This window comes from Protomyctophum parallelum (genome assembly GCF_964188405.1).
Source record: "Protomyctophum parallelum genome assembly, chromosome: 5".
Lineage (NCBI taxonomy): Eukaryota > Metazoa > Chordata > Actinopteri > Myctophiformes > Myctophidae > Protomyctophum > Protomyctophum parallelum.
Genome location: NC_139702.1, coordinates 12,284,612 through 12,300,336, shown reverse-complemented (window position 1 = coordinate 12,300,336; position 15,725 = coordinate 12,284,612). Strand labels below are relative to the sequence as shown.

Here is a 15,725-nt window from a genome sequence, read left to right as displayed (position 1 = left end):
TGCTAACTTTCCAGGAATACGAGAGAGGCTCTAGTTTCTATTGGCTTGGACTGGAATCCCCATCAATTATATCATTGGTCTCTGAACTTAGCCCTCCAATGAGATGCAGACTGACTGGACATAAATTGTGTGAACTTGTAATAAGGCATAAGCATCAGTGAGGACCAGTTCTATGAAGATAAGGTTGGGTCCTGTAACCTGTTTAGTTAAAAATTACACAATTCCTGTTGCTATATACATAGCAACATCTAAAATGACACGGATGCTTTCCTGGTTTTAAAGGCAACGCATAGGCTTTCCTGGTCTTAACCCATTTAGACCCGAGGACGATTCTACAAATGCCTTGTAAATCCTGTTTAATGTTTCCATGTCAGTCGTTCTCAAACAATTTCACGTCAAGGACCCCCAAAAATAGATGTAATTGCCTGCCGAGCCCCAGCTGAAAATATCTTGTTCCAGGGACCTCCCATGAAGCAAAGATTTGAGTTCAAAACTGTTCGCTCTGAAATAATATATTCAAACATTTGGGCCACATTTTCACGATTTTTCTAAAATACTATAAATACAATACTATTTTTCAATGGCTAATGTAGAACATAATGCTTAAAACACCAAAAGGGGTTCCCGCCCTTAAAGTAAAAAAAAAACAAATAATCATTTTTATTTACCTTTTCACGAGCACTTGCCTCAAAACATTTCTTAGTGGCATTAAAAAGTGTCAACTTGTCAGGGCCTTCCCTCGTCTTATTCTTTAATTAATGTCTGAATCTTTCCACTCCACATGTGAATCAATCCACAGGTGCAGATGACAGACGTCAGAGTGAAACTGGAGAGGGTTGTCAAGGAGAATGAGAGGTAGGCACGTCGTCTGTGTGGCAGGAAACAGAATGAGAGGTAGGCACGTCTTATGGGTGGCAGGAAACAGAATGCACGTCGTCTGTGTGGCAGGAAACAGAATGAGAGGTAGGCACGTCTTATGGGTGGCAGGAAACAGAATGCACGTCGTCTGTGTGGCAGGAAACAGTCGGACCGCTGGCAGATAGCAGACAGCGGGAGGGAGGCCCAAATACATGCCTGTCACCGTGGATTGTTGAGCTTTCTTTTCCAAAGGCTACACACACCCAGCGACATTAATCCATTCAGGGCGGGAACCCCTTTTGGTGTTTTTTTGTTTTTCTTAAAAAAAATTATCCCACGATTTTGTAACCCAGTTTTCTTTTCACTCTGCCAACCTGGGGGGGCAGCGGACTGACCTCATGCCTCCTTCTATGCATGAGGAGTCCAAGCTGCTTCTTTTCACCTGACAGAGGGGAATTTCCCCGGCCGGACGTAGCGCGTGGAAGGGACACGTTTTTCCGACCAGTTCCTTTCCCCTCCATCAGGCACCCTGGCTGGCCAGGGGGAGGTAGTTTTAGAGACCAGGATTACGGCATGTTTTTGTGAGGGTATCTACCCTAAGGGACACGGGGAGAACATGCAAACTCCACACAGAAAGGCCCTATCGCCAACCCCCGCCTCGGGTATGGGCACTGATGACGCGGAGGAGGGAACATGCCACCAGTGCCCACAGCGTCCCCAGCGGGAATCGAACCCAGGACCTTCTAGCTGTGAGGCGACAGCACTACCAACTGTGCCACCGTGCCCCTCCCTTTTGGTGTTTTAAGCATTATGTTATACTTTAGCTATTGAAAAATAGCAGATCTACAAGCTCAGTCATAGCTATTGCTCATGCTATTTTTGAAAAATTGTGAAAATGTGGTGCAAATCTTTGAATATAATGCTTTCACAGCGAACATTTTTAACTGGTATCTTTGCTTGTGGGGGGGGGGTCCCTGGAACTACATATTTTCAGATGGGGGGGGGGGGGGTCCGCAGCCAAATACACATACTTCTGGGGGTCCTTGACATGACGAAGGTCGATCACCACTGACATAGAAACTGTCAGGATTTGTAGAATCGTCTTCGGGTCTAAATGGGTTAATTCATTAGTTTTCTAGCTCGCATAATGAATAAATAATAAGCGTGTGTGTGTGTGTGTGTGTGTGTGTGTGTGTCAGTCTCAAAAGTAACGGTGGTGGTGTGGATCAATTATTTATAACTAAGTCAGGCTGCCATAAGAGATCCTGTCACTCGTTTCATTCTTTCTTGGCTAATATTTGGGTTCCTTTTTTTTTTGTCAGTTATGTGACCAAAGTCACTGAATGTGTGGCCGTATTGGCTAACATGATGTCTGTGCTGTACTGTACCACGTTGTGTACTGCTGGCTGGCCGGGGGACTTGAGGATTATGGTTTAGTTTGTTTTTAAATCTCAACATACTGTGTACATAACCTTGAAAAAAATAGTTTTCCATGTTTTTGTTTTTCATGCTTTGTGACTGGTCTGTATGTATGAACTGTGGTGTAAAGTACAGTAACTAATCGGTATGTACATTTACTGAATTACTGTACTTTTGTATTTTTTGAGGTACTGGTATTCCTAGTACTTCACTTGAATATTTCCAATTTCCACTTCTACTTTTTGCTTTAGAATTTAGAATCTGATCTCAGGTCAGACTGGGTTAACCCATTCTGAACGGGTGTCAGCATCATGTTATGCTTTAGCTATTTAAAAATAGCAGATCTACAAGCTCATATCGCGCCACCGAGTGGCGCGATACGAGCTTGTAGGTCTGCTATTTTTGAAAAATCGAAGAGCGACTGACATTTTTAGAATCTGATCTCTGGTCAGAATGGGTTCATCAAACCAGTGTGTGTCCGGCGGAAACCTCGTATGAATCTGATCTCAGGTCAGACTGGGTTAACCCATTCTGACCGGGCACCCATTTTGGTGTTAGCATCATGTTATGCTTTATCTATTGAAAAATAGCAGATCTACAAGCTCATATCGCGCCACCGAGTGGCGCGATACGAGCTTGTAGGTCTGCTATTTTTGAAAAAAAACGAAGAACGACTGACATTTTTAGAATCTGATCTCAGTTCAGAATGGGTTAATCAGACCAGTGTGTCCCCGGCGGAAACCTCGTATGAATCTGATCTCAGGTCAGACTGGGTTAAGGAAAACATTAGAGTCTATATGTATGAAGTGTCCTCCCTCTGATCCACAGGCTGCATGCAGAGCTGAGGGAGGCTGTGGAGAGGCAGCTGCAGGCTCTGCCCGTGGCTTCAGGAGGAGGAGGAGGAGTGGAGGGAGGAAGCACCATGGAGGACGATGGAGTTATCAGGAACCTGCAGGAACAGATCCAGCTCTCTGGACAGGTCACACAAATCATATGCACACAACAAGACACAGCACAACACGACACGCGTGAATAATTATGTTGCCAGTCTGCATGTATTATCCCATTCTGACCTGAGATCAGATTCTAAAAATGTCTGTTTGAAAATGACAGTTTTCTGAAAAAGCTATGTTTCTATGTCAGTCGTTCTTTGATTTTTCAAAAATAGCAGACCTACAAGCTCATAGCGCGCCACTCGGTGGCGCGCTATGAGCTTGTAGATCTGCTATTTTTAAATAGCTAAAGCATAACGTAATGCTAACACCAAAAGGGGTTCCCGCCTAAAATGGGTTATTGATGATGTGCAGTTAAAGGTTTCATGACATTCATTTCCATTTCGTTTTCGTTTTTCTTTTAGATTTTATAACCTCACTTACACCCACACAACCTGAAGTGCACTTTGAACATTCAGTGGATTTTCTGTGGTCTGGTGGTGTATTCTATATGCGTTCTGAAGCCTTTTGAGCTGCAATGAAAACGGCCAAACGGGCCTCAACAGTGACATCTGCTGGCAAATTGTAACGTCATCCATTATATGGGATTCGTGGACTCTTACATCACAGTCCACGGTGAAATCAAAGCACGTGTTTTGAGCCAGAAAACCCCAGACCACAGCAAATCTACTGAATCTACTGAAATCCCTTGCCATGCCCTCTCTCTCTCTGTGGACCTTACACATGGTGGTTGTTGTGTGGGTGCTATTCAGTATTTTAGTCCGACGTCATTTTGTAGTGCCACGTTACGTCCGGGTCCAAGTGGCACCAGCTCCCGTCCGCATCTCATTGTAAATAGAATATCTAAAAGCGTGAATCTTTTTACAATGACGTTATTTTTCAGAAAGGAAGCCATTGAGGGTTAAAATGGGTCCTAATGCTTCTAACTCGAGTAGAATTAATAATGTTTTGTACAAGTGTCCATGATAAGAAAAATATATGATCTGGAGACAATAAAAACTATTATTATCATTATTATTGAAGGTGGCAACAGTCCATTTGCTCTGTAAAATATTTCGGGGGCATATTTAGAATGTGTGCAGGCTTTGGTATGTTGAATCTAGTTTGCATTAATGAGGATTTAGTTGACACAATGAAATAAAATGGCGATAGTATTCCATGTGGGGCAGACGCTGTCACAGCCAGATTTGGGAGAGCAGGGCAGCTTTGTTGTTACGAGGAAAGCGGTAAAATGAGACTTTCGTGGTTGTTTTCGTCTCGGATTTAGTCCGACGGAACGTCACAGTATAACTCCATGGGGACACAAAAGTAGGACCCGGAAGTATCTCAGGAGGGGGCGCTCACGTCACAGCTAACATACTGAATAGATAGGTACATGCCCTCTCTCTCTGTGAACCTGACACATGGTGGTTGTGTGGGTACTATTGGTACATGCCCTCTCTCTCTGTGAACCTGACACATGGTGGTGGTTGTGTGGGGTCTATAGTCTCTCTGTGAACCTGACACATGGTGGTGGTTGTGTGGGTGCTATAGTCTCTCTGTGGACCTGACACATGGTGCTGGTTCTGTGGGTTCTATAGGAGCGTGAGCGGGCCGTAGAGCTGTGGCACACTGCCACCCAGGAGGTGGACAGACTCCAGCAGCTCTGCCAGAGCACGGCCTCCGATGGCCACCTCCACGCTGCCCAGGGGCAGCAGATCAAGGTAGGACTGTATGGATGACATGCACACTAGAGGTGATCTTATCTGGGAGGGTACAGGCTTTAGTTCTGACATACTGTATTGGTATCAATAGAACCCCTAACCTAACCCTAACCGCAAGCACAGAATCGGCGCATGTCGGACCAACGCATGTTCGGGAGCAACGGGTGATTTCCGCACGTCAAACCTTTTTTTGGGATCGGGCCGATGCCGATCTTGTGCGTAAGGGGAGCATTTGAATACTTCACCAAAGTGATTACCGGTATGTCAAAACCGACGTCGACTCAAAACTGTTCCCTGGCGAATGTTTAGGCCTGTCACAAAGATGCAAAACGATATTATACTAACTATATATATCTGATTGACTTTTATACCAATTTCGATCGGGTAAATCACTGATCGGTGGCGGACCACCTCTAATGCACACCTCTGCTCTAGATACCACTGACTACATTTCACTCCATGGTCTTAGTCTTCATCATTTAGCTTTTCATTTGATGGCGCCTTCACCTTTTGTTATTTTTCAGACATTGTGGATATGACATGCAACTTTGTACTATGCCATGTATCCTCTTGTTGATGTTTTTTGAGTGCTGCTAGCCACTCCGATACACAGCAATGTGTGTCCCAGGCTGGCTTGGGCTGTCCCTGTGTCCGTCCGAGTACGGAAATGGTGTTTGTTGACCACCAAGTGTCACTGTTGCGCAGCCACACACACACACACACACACACACACACACACACACACACACACAGGCCATGGGAGGAGGGCTTGTACAGCACAGTAGTACAGCATGAGTACAGTATATATATTTGTTCACCTATATTGTTTGTGGTGCTGTTCTAATTCACCCTTTGTCAAAGGGTGAATTGTAACCTGCCAACAGGGCTGCATGTCAAGATGAAAAGCTAGTACAAAACATTTGTAAAAAAACACTATAAAAGAAAAAAGCTTGTTAGCTATTCTTATCAAGCAGGTAAAAGACTGGCATAAAAAAACGCAGGGAATGGGGAGATCATGATTGGGATTGATTCATTTTTAAATGCATTACAAGATATTGAACGTCTGTTTAATTCACATTAGAAGAGCGCCATAATTACGAGCAGTTCTCTGTGTTATATTGAGTGTCTCCCTTTTTCTCCGCTCCACAGGATCAACTTGTCCAATTGCAGCAGCACACCCAGAAGCTGCAAGGGGCTAATCAGAAACTGGAATCCGTACGTGAGATAGCCACTTAAAACCGTGTTCAATGATTGCCCTGCGATTAGCCGTGGGATCACCGTCTCTCTGAGATTAATCCCCTTCTAATATTTTAAATGGATCTCTTGTCTGTGAACTTCTGTTTATCACTGCTAGCCACGGAGAGACCTGTCTTTTATTGTGCAATGGTCTGCATAATGTTCTCTATTTATGGTGCGTGCGTGCACACTGCATGTGTGTGCGCGTCCCTTCTTTTGTGGATGTGTGTGTTTGGTAAATCACAAGATTACACCTCTCCCTCTATCTCCCTCTCTCTCTCTCTCTCTCTCTCTCTCTCTCTCTCTCTCTCTCTCTCCCCCTCTCTCCCTCTCTCCCTCTCTCCCTCTCTCCGTCTCCCCCTCTCTCCCCCCCCCCCCCCCCTCTCTCTCTCGCACACACCAACATACACACAGTCAAATCCTGTGTTGATTGATTTTGCCTCTTGAGAGTATGGTATATTACAAACAGAACTACTGGTAAATGCTCCTGTAAGCTAATAAAGGATAATATAATATTATATATATATATATATATATATATATAAGTAAGCTAAAGGATTAGAGCCAGGTTGCACATAATTATTATTCAACACCTTGCATAATGCTTTCCACCTAATCGTAGCAGCACCATACAATGTATGTGAGGAAAACAAAAGTAATACTATATCCTTCTGATGCAATTTTAATGAGAGGGCAAGCCTTGAGCTTACATTCTCTCTCTGACTTTTCATACTAGCAGCCTCTTGCTTGTGTGTGTGTGTGTCTGTGTGTATGAGAGAGAGAGCAAGAGACCTTGCACCGGTGTGCTGAATGAAAACTTAAGAGTTTGTGCCCAAGGGACGGCATAATAAAGTTTGCGGAGGGAGAAAGTTTAGGGAAAGGAAAGCAGCTTTTACATGTTGTGAAGATTAAGGGGCGCTTGTTTTGTTCTGAGCCATGCCTCACTCCCTGCGTTCCTGTCTGTCGTGCCACACGCAGACCAACCAGCAGTTCCTCAAGACGGTGACGGAGCAGAGCACGGAGATGGAGGATCTGCGAGGCCAGCTCAGGTATACCGGCAGGCTGATAATTGCATATTAACCCATTCTGACCTGAGATCAGATTCTAAACATGTCTTCTACATCCTGACAGTTTTCTGAAAAAGCTATGTTTCTATGTCAGTGGTTCTTCGATTTTTACAAAAATAGCAGATCTACAAGCTATGAGCTTGTAGATCTGCTATTTTTCAATAGCTAAAGCATAACATGATGCTAACACCAAAATGGTTTAACCCATTCTGGGCGGGAACCCCTTTTGGTGTTTTAAGCATTATTATGTTGTCCTTTTAGCTGTTGAAAAATAGCAGATCTACACAAGCTCATAGAGCTTGTAGGTCTGCTATTTTTTTTTTATTGTGACATAATATTTAGATTACATATAATCTCGGGGGTCCTTGACATGACAATGTTTGAGAACGACTGACATAGAAACATAGGGTTTTTTCAGAAAACTGTCACGATTTAGAAGACATTTGTAGAATCGTTCCCAGGTTAAAAATGTTTTCTCCTGCACTAACTGTCTCCCAGTTGTCTAGACTAGAGTCTAGACTGTAGGGGCTACAGTATATCTTACCCCATCTGCCTAAACGTATTTGCTATTTTTTTTACTATTTTGAAAAAATAAAAAAACATTTGAAATAGTTCCAATTGTTGATCTACAAGCTCACAACGTGTCAATGTAGTTGTGGCTAGTTGAACTATTTTTTTTAAAAGGCTCAAGGGAGCCTAATCTATTGCAGCCTGTCAAAGTGGGCAGGGGTGAGGTGGGTTCGGGGGGTGAGGCCAAGTAGGAGCCTGACCAGTTTGTTTTGGGAGGTCTGGAGTCTTGTTTTAAGGGCCTTTGAGGTGCTGTGGTACCATATTAAAGCTGCCTGTCTGGTTGTTGCCACGTCTGTCTCCCGTGCCGTGCTTTACAGGCAGGCCAAGACGGAGCTGAGGACGGCCACCGCCAAGGTGGAGGAGATGACCAAGCTGCTGCAGAGCGTCCAGGATCAGATGCACAGACGGGTGAGATTTAGACATGATTCTCTCTCTGACGTTACCTTTTTAACCCATTCTGACCTGAGATCAGATTCACACGAGGTTTCCACTGGACACACACTGGTCTGATGAACCCATGGAACAACATGTTTTCAAATGGGGGTTTGCGGCCAATTACATATAATTTCTGGGGTCCTTGACATGAAATAGTTTGAGCACCACTGACATAGAAACAATCATGATTTAGAGGACATTTTGCAGAATCGAACGTAGTTCTTAATGGGTACAAGTCAACATCTCATCTGGACCGTGCGGTACCGTGCGTCTGTGTGTTCTCAGGAGGAAGACGCAGCAGAGGCTCAGGGCCGGGAGGAGGCCTCCGACCGCAGACTACAACAGCTTCAGTCGGCCCTGAGTCAGCTGGAAGCCAGGTGAACACGCCACGCAGCAGCAGCACCCCTCACTGTTCGTCTGTCCATTGTTGGCTCGGTTAGCTGTGAAAGAAAGTGCAAAGGCCCCTTTGCACAGTGCACACACAGTGCGATGCAATTCCTATATTGGCGTCGTTTTTAATGAAATCAGAAAAAAATGTTTTTAATGAAATCAGAAAAAAGTCAGAAATGAAACTGTGTTCGACTGAACAAAATGACACTAGGTGTCCAGGAGGTCACAGAGAAGCATGTTTTTTTTAATTTGTATGCAAAAATGTTAGACTGGGGCCTTAACATTTACTACATACTCTCATAGAAAGTTTCTTACGACCAGGCAACTCTGGTCTCCCTGGTTTCTACTAGGGATGCCAGAAAGTGACCATCAGCCAAATCGAATAGTCGACAGCTCTGCCGATTAATAATCGATTAATTGAACCCACCCCTGTTTTCTTTTAATCAATATCAGATAAAACTTAAGATTTTATATTATGCACATGCCATGGTCACATAACCATGATATGTTGAGTGCATGCTTTGATGGTTCCAGTTTTATAATCAGTATAATCGGCGGCATCCCTAATTTCTCCTCCCCTCCCCTCCGTCCTCAGGCTGAAAGCAGCGTCTCAGGAGGCTGAGGCGGGGCGCAGGGAGCAGGCGGTGTGGGAGAGGCAGGTGGGGGAGCTCCAGGGGCGATGCGCCTCCCTGGAGGAGCAGCGCTACGAGGCCCTGAGCAAAGTCCGTGACAGCGTCCAGCTCACCGAAGAGGCCACGTTACAGAAAGATCAGGTGATTTGGTCTTTCTATTTCCCCCCCTTTTTTAACCCATTTTGGGCGGGAACCCCTTTTGGTGTTAGCATTATGTTAGGTTTTAGGTTTTAGGATTATTTATTTAGCATGTAGTACAAAAAATAGACAATAACATATCAAAGAACAAAAATACAATGCAAGGAAGGGAAGAAGCCAGCTGGCTTATTTGGAATCCTTTCCTGTAGGAAGAGTTCATTGATTTAAAAAGTTCATAAAGAACAGTACAAAAGCTCATAGCTCATAGCTCATAGCTCATAGCACGCCACCGAGTGGCGCGCTACGAGCTTGTAGGTCTGCTATTTTTGGAAAATCGAAGAACGACTGACACAGAAACATAGCTTTTTCAGAAAACTGTCTTCTCACGTCACGTCATGGCTGCACATCTTGATACCCCTGTAGGCCTTTCTGAGAGAGAAGCAGAGGTGTGATGAGCTGGAGAAGACCAAGGACAGCATCAAGCAGCTGATCCAGGATGCTGCGGTCCACACCAGGAAAGAGGTGAGAGTTCCTCCTATAGTTCAATTAGGGTTGTCCCGCTTCCCATCCGATCCCTCAATTTCTGTGTTAGCCGATACCAATACCAGTGTCGTGTTTCCATGTTGTGTTTATCTAGCTATACATCTCATGTTGTGTTTATATAGCTATATATCTCATGTTGTGTTTATAGCTATCTAGCTATACATCTCATGTTGTGTTTATAGCTATCTAGCTATATATCTCATGTTGTGTTTATAGCTATCTAGCTATATATCTCATGTTGTGTTTATAGCTATCTAGCTATACATCTCATGTTGTGTTTATAGCTATCTAGCTATACATCTCATGTTGTGTTTATAGCTATCTAGCTATATATCTTGTGTTGTGTTTATAGCTATCTAGCTATATATCTCATGTTGTGTTTATAGCTATCTAGCTATATATCTCATGTTGTGTTTATAGCTATCTAGCTATATATCTCATGTTGTGTTTATAGCTATCTAGCTATACATCTCATGTTGTGTTTATAGCTATCTAGCTATACATCTCATGTTGTGTTTATAGCTATCTAGCTATATATCTTGTGTTGTGTTTATAGCTATCTAGCTATATATCTCATGTTGTGTTTATAGCTATCTAGCTATATATCTCATGTTGTGTTTATAGCTATCTAGCTATATATCTCATGTTGTGTTTATAGCTATCTAGCTATACATCTCATGTTGTGTTTATAGCTATCTAGCTATATATCTCATGTTGTGTTTATAGCTATCTAGCTATACATCTCATGTTGTGTTTATAGCTATCTAGCTATATATCTTGTGTTGTGTTTATAGCTATCTAGCTATATATCTCGTGTTGTGTTTTGTTTATAGCTATCTAGCTATATACCTCATGTTGTGTTTATAGCTATCTAGCTATATATCTCATGTTGTGTTTATAGCTATCTAGCTATACATCTCATGTTGTGTTTATAGCTATCTAGCTATATATCTTGTGTTGTGTTTATAGCTATCTAGCTATATATCTCGTGTTGTGTTTATAGCTATCTAGCTATATACCTCATGTTGTGTTTATAGCTATCTAGCTATATATCTCATGTTGTGTTTATAGCTATCTAGCTATATATCTCATGTTGTGTTTATAGCTATCTAGCTATATATCTCATGTTGTGTTTATAGCTATCTAGCTATATATCTGGTGTTGTGTTTATAGCTATCTAGCTATATATCTGGTGTTGTGTTTATAGCTATCTAGCTATATATCTCGTGTTGTGTTTATAGCTATCTAGCTATATATCTGGTGTTGTGTTTATAGCTATCTAGCTATATATCTGGTGTTGTGTTTATAGCTATCTAGCTATATATCTCGTGTTGTGTTTATAGCTATCTAGCTATATATCTCGTGTTGTGTTTAGCAGACTCCTCACTCAAATGTGCACTTGCAGTTTGGGCAACTTCAAAGCCAACTCCACATGTCCCAACATGTTATTTACCTACCATAGTGTCAACTAGGGATTCACCGAAAGGGACATTCTTGGCCGACACCGAATATAGGAAACAGTTGGCCGAAAACCGAATACCGAATATGATTAATATTATATATATTTTTGCCTACCATTGCCGTACCTTAACCCATTCTGACCTGAGATCAGATTCATACGAGGTTTCCACTGGACACACACTGGTCTGATTTTTCAAAAATAGCAGACCTACAAGCTTGTATCGCGCTACTCGGTGCGAGCTTGTAGATCTGCTATTTTTCAATAGCTAAAGCATAACATGATGCTGACACCAAAATGGGTGCCCGTTCAGAATGGGTTAAAGCTACCTGATTTATGGCAAAATAAATGGTTATGGCAAAACCTAACTTAATAATAATCACAATTAGGGGTCCATAAAACATTTATTCAGCTCTTTTGAATGCATTAATTGCATTATAAATGCATTTTTAGCCATTTTCTGCCGAATATTTTCTGCTGCCGAATATTCGGTGCATCACTAGTGTCAACCCCTTACCCCTGTGTCGGATCGCTGATTAGCCTGGCATAGTGTCAACCCCTTACCCCTGTGTCGGATCGCTGGTTAGCCTGGCATAGTGTCAACCCCTTACCCCTGTGTCGGATCGCTGGTTAGCCTGGCATAGTGTCAACCCCTTACCCCTGTGTCGGATCGCTGGTTAGCCTGGCATAGTGTCAACCCCTTACCCCTGTGTCGGATCGCTGGTTAGCCTGGCATAGTGTCAACCCCTTCCCCCTGTGTCGGATCGCTGGTTAGCCTGGCATAGTGTCAACCCCTTCCCCCTGTGTCGGATCGCTGGTTACTAGCCTGGCATAGTGTCAACCCCTTACCCCTGTGTCGGATCGCTGGTTAGCCTGGCATATTCACCGATACCGATGACGAATAAGGGCCGGTCCCATACTTTTCCCGATACCGGGGTCCCGGGTAAAATTGTCTTTGCCAAAAATAGCAGATCTACAAAAGCTCACAAGGGTGTCGCAGACTCGCGGTGCAACACATTGTGAGCTTGTACAGTTTAGATGTGCTACTTATTTGCTGAGTATTTGCCCCGGAATAGGAAAGCGCACACCCAGGGTTCACAGCGTTGTTGAACATGCAGAATGTACAGTGTGAGGTTGGAGTCTGTCAGGCTTAACCCGTCTTCTAAATCCTGACAGTTTTATGAAGTCAGTCTGTGTCAGTCTGTGTCAGTCGTTCTCAAACATTTTCATGTCGAGGACCTCCAAGATTATATGTAATTGGCCGCCGACCACCATCTGAAAATATGCTGTTCCAGTGAGTGACCCCCCAGAAGCAGAGATTTGAGTTAAAAACGTTAGAATAATATATTCAAAATGGTAAATGGTGCATTTATATAGTGCTTTTATCCAAGGCGCTTTACATAGATTGAGCATTACATTCACCCATTCACACACACACATTCATACACTGATTTGCTCTCGGAAGCCATGCAAAGTACCAACCAGCACATCGGGAGCAATTTGGGGTTCAGTGTCTTGCCCAAGGACTCGGGTGTGCCGCACTATGAGCTTGTAGATCTGCTATTTTTCAATAGCTATAACAAAATACACACATAAATGGATGCACCTGGGACGTATCCTCAGTGATGTATCCCAAGGTCATCGGGGTTTCGGGTTTCGCAACATCATACCCCTCACTCAGGTGACCCAGCCGGGAGTGATCAAGTCCCGACTTACGTCCCAGTAGCTACCCTCGATAAGTCCCATTAGGGAAAAACCAGGGCCACACAATCCGTTCCTCCTGAACTATTCTGCCGGGACTGGGAGGTACCATTCTGGCACATGGAAGGACTAGGCTCTGTGGGTTGACACCTGTCCGGGCCCCTCCTACGTCTCACCAGGTCCACTCCTGCTCTCACCAGGTCAGGCCCTGTGCGTTGCACCCGACTCCCAGCACCAGGCACTTTATTCAGGAATGGTGGATTCTCAAGCCGCAACGGTTCCGCAGGCTCCACCTTGCCCTTGGTGGTGCCGCAGACTCCGCTTGAGGCTTGCATGGCCCTCCTAAAGGCCTCACGTGGGTTTGTTGGGCTTCTTCCTCACGGAAGACACAGGCTGGGGCGCTAACCCATACTGCTCCCGGGTGCCGTCTAATTTCCGGCTGCCACCCGTCTCTCCGGTGGTCACCAGACTATTCCTGGTTGTCACTTAGTCTATTCCTATGAGTTAAAGTGAGCTAAAGTAAAGTATAACCTAATGAAACACAAAAAGGGGTTCCCGCCCAAAATGGGTTAAATGTCTTGACATGTAACTGTGAAACCTGGATATTATAAAACTGAAATTAGAAGTGCAACCAGCTGCCGCTGTACGTTCAGTTCACGCCATGTATTTTTCGCAACACATGGCATATTGAGACGTAAACGATGTGCTTGGCTCCCCCGCTGTGGGCTCCTTCAGGAAGACACTGCAGTGATTAATGTTCTACTAATGGCCCTTCTCCATCAAGACTTCCAATCGTTTAATTCCATTACGGTGTACGGTAGCGTACGGCTGTGGCGCTGACTGCACTGCTGTTTTTGGCAGCAACGTTTGATTTTAGTTTTTTTTAGTCATCGTCTCTTGAATAGTTTTCATTTAGTTTGTCACATTTTAGTCACTGGGAATGTCTTCGTGTTAGTCTAGTTTTAGTCGACTAAATATCATTAGATTTTAGTCTACTAAATCTACAGTTGATTTAGTCGACTAAAATGTATTTTCACATCGCCTTTTGAGCTATGAAGCCACTGAGCTGAGCCTCGGTAAATGTACCTGCCTGAATGCGGGAAGCTTCCTTGGAGAGTCATGTTTCCCTGGATCTTCTGGTGGATGTCGGAGACGACGTTGGAGAGGGAGCGAGGGCAGGTGGCTGCCTGCAGGTGGTGACCTGCAGGTGGCTGCCTGCAGGTGGTGACCTGCAGGTGGTGACCTGCAGCAGTGTTTGGCTCAAACAAGGGCGCTCTGAAACGCTCCAGACGCTGATTGAACTCTCCTTCACCTGGAGTAAAAAAACGCGCAAACAACGCAGAACAAATATCAGAGTGACGCCACGCTCAAATAGGTATGATAGGCCAGATGAAGCCCTGACACAAGTGTATCATTCATATTATTTTAAGCCTTTGCACACTTATCAAAATGAAAAACATGACTAATAGAAAACATCATTTTCCTTTTAATGATTTGAAAAAACAATTAAAGTTGTTTATAACAATACATGGATTTTTTCTGCATTTGCTATCAAATCTTAGTCTTAAGGCTAGTAGGGCGACGCTTGATAGCAGAATAGATTAAAAAAAACCTTGTCCGTAGTATATTGATTTACAGTGAAGATGCGTTACAAAACGGAATCGCCAAGACTACAAAGATTATGAATCCAATTTAATAGGAGTTTGATAGTGTAACTGCTGCAATTATTCCTAATTTGTTTTGTATTTAAGTTATTTGCTGCTCATGTTTGCTTATTCAATACATGTCCAAGTTGGACCGGAAGTGCCATTGTTTGGCTAATGCGGAACCCTTTATATGGCCTTCTGATGTCAGGTAGACGGGAGACATGGTTGCACACCTGTCATTTGACAGTGTGATGCAGAAGTTAAGTTTGTGTCGCTGTGTTCATGGCATGGACACTAGTGATCTTCTCATTCCCTTATGCTTGTAGAGCAGCCAGTAAGGTATGTTGAATACTGTTTGCATGTTATTTGACTGTATTTTCTTTATTTCATTCATGCTTTTATGCTGTATTGTTTATGCCATGTTATTCTAAGCATTTGTGTATCTTTTGTTGTTGTTTACCAGTTCGACGTTGGTTTGTGTGCTTCACAATAAACCCATCAGTATGCAGAACAACTGACTCGTTTTTGGACAAGAGCAGAGGGAGTGATAGTCGAACTTAGACTGCAAAGACAAACTCAACGCCAAGTCGAACTTAATGCTATGTGAAGATTCATAGTTAAAGCTGAACTCTACCTGCGTGGACGCCGTGGCGTGGAGTCAAGTAAACTGAATGCATCTATCCGATCAAGCCACCCTCGCCAGTCACCAGTCACCCTACGTGGAGGCGGAGGAGTTGTACAAGACGGCAACCACTTCTGCTCTTGACGAGCCGTGCCGAACCGATACCAAACGCTGGCCCGCCCGGCCGTTTCGACTCGCCGTTCCACGGAGGTGACGGAGCTGTTCAGTGGACAAACCCTTTCGTGCTACGCTGCCCACAGCAATCCACGCTGCTTGCAGCAAAAGAACGCGCTGTGAGTTATTGTTCACCAAGACGCTGGCTAACAGGTTAGTGCACTGCACAGAAAGTGTTC

General features: G+C 43.9%; 1 protein-coding gene across 1 annotated transcript in view; it reads left to right on the top strand.

The window, feature by feature from the left end:
* The window catches only part of sclt1 (sodium channel and clathrin linker 1), a 38,610-nt gene that overhangs the window by 3,784 nt on the left and 19,101 nt on the right, over positions 1 to 15,725 (top strand). Inside the window, exons 6-14 of the mRNA XM_083764932.1 lie at positions 800 to 855; positions 3,106 to 3,256; positions 4,811 to 4,933; positions 6,083 to 6,148; positions 7,148 to 7,218; positions 8,124 to 8,214; positions 8,527 to 8,618; positions 9,227 to 9,404; positions 9,825 to 9,923. Of these exons, the coding sequence (XP_083621058.1) occupies positions 800 to 855; positions 3,106 to 3,256; positions 4,811 to 4,933; positions 6,083 to 6,148; positions 7,148 to 7,218; positions 8,124 to 8,214; positions 8,527 to 8,618; positions 9,227 to 9,404; positions 9,825 to 9,923 (927 nt within the window). The remainder of the gene's footprint in view (positions 1 to 799; positions 856 to 3,105; positions 3,257 to 4,810; positions 4,934 to 6,082; positions 6,149 to 7,147; positions 7,219 to 8,123; positions 8,215 to 8,526; positions 8,619 to 9,226; positions 9,405 to 9,824; positions 9,924 to 15,725) is intronic.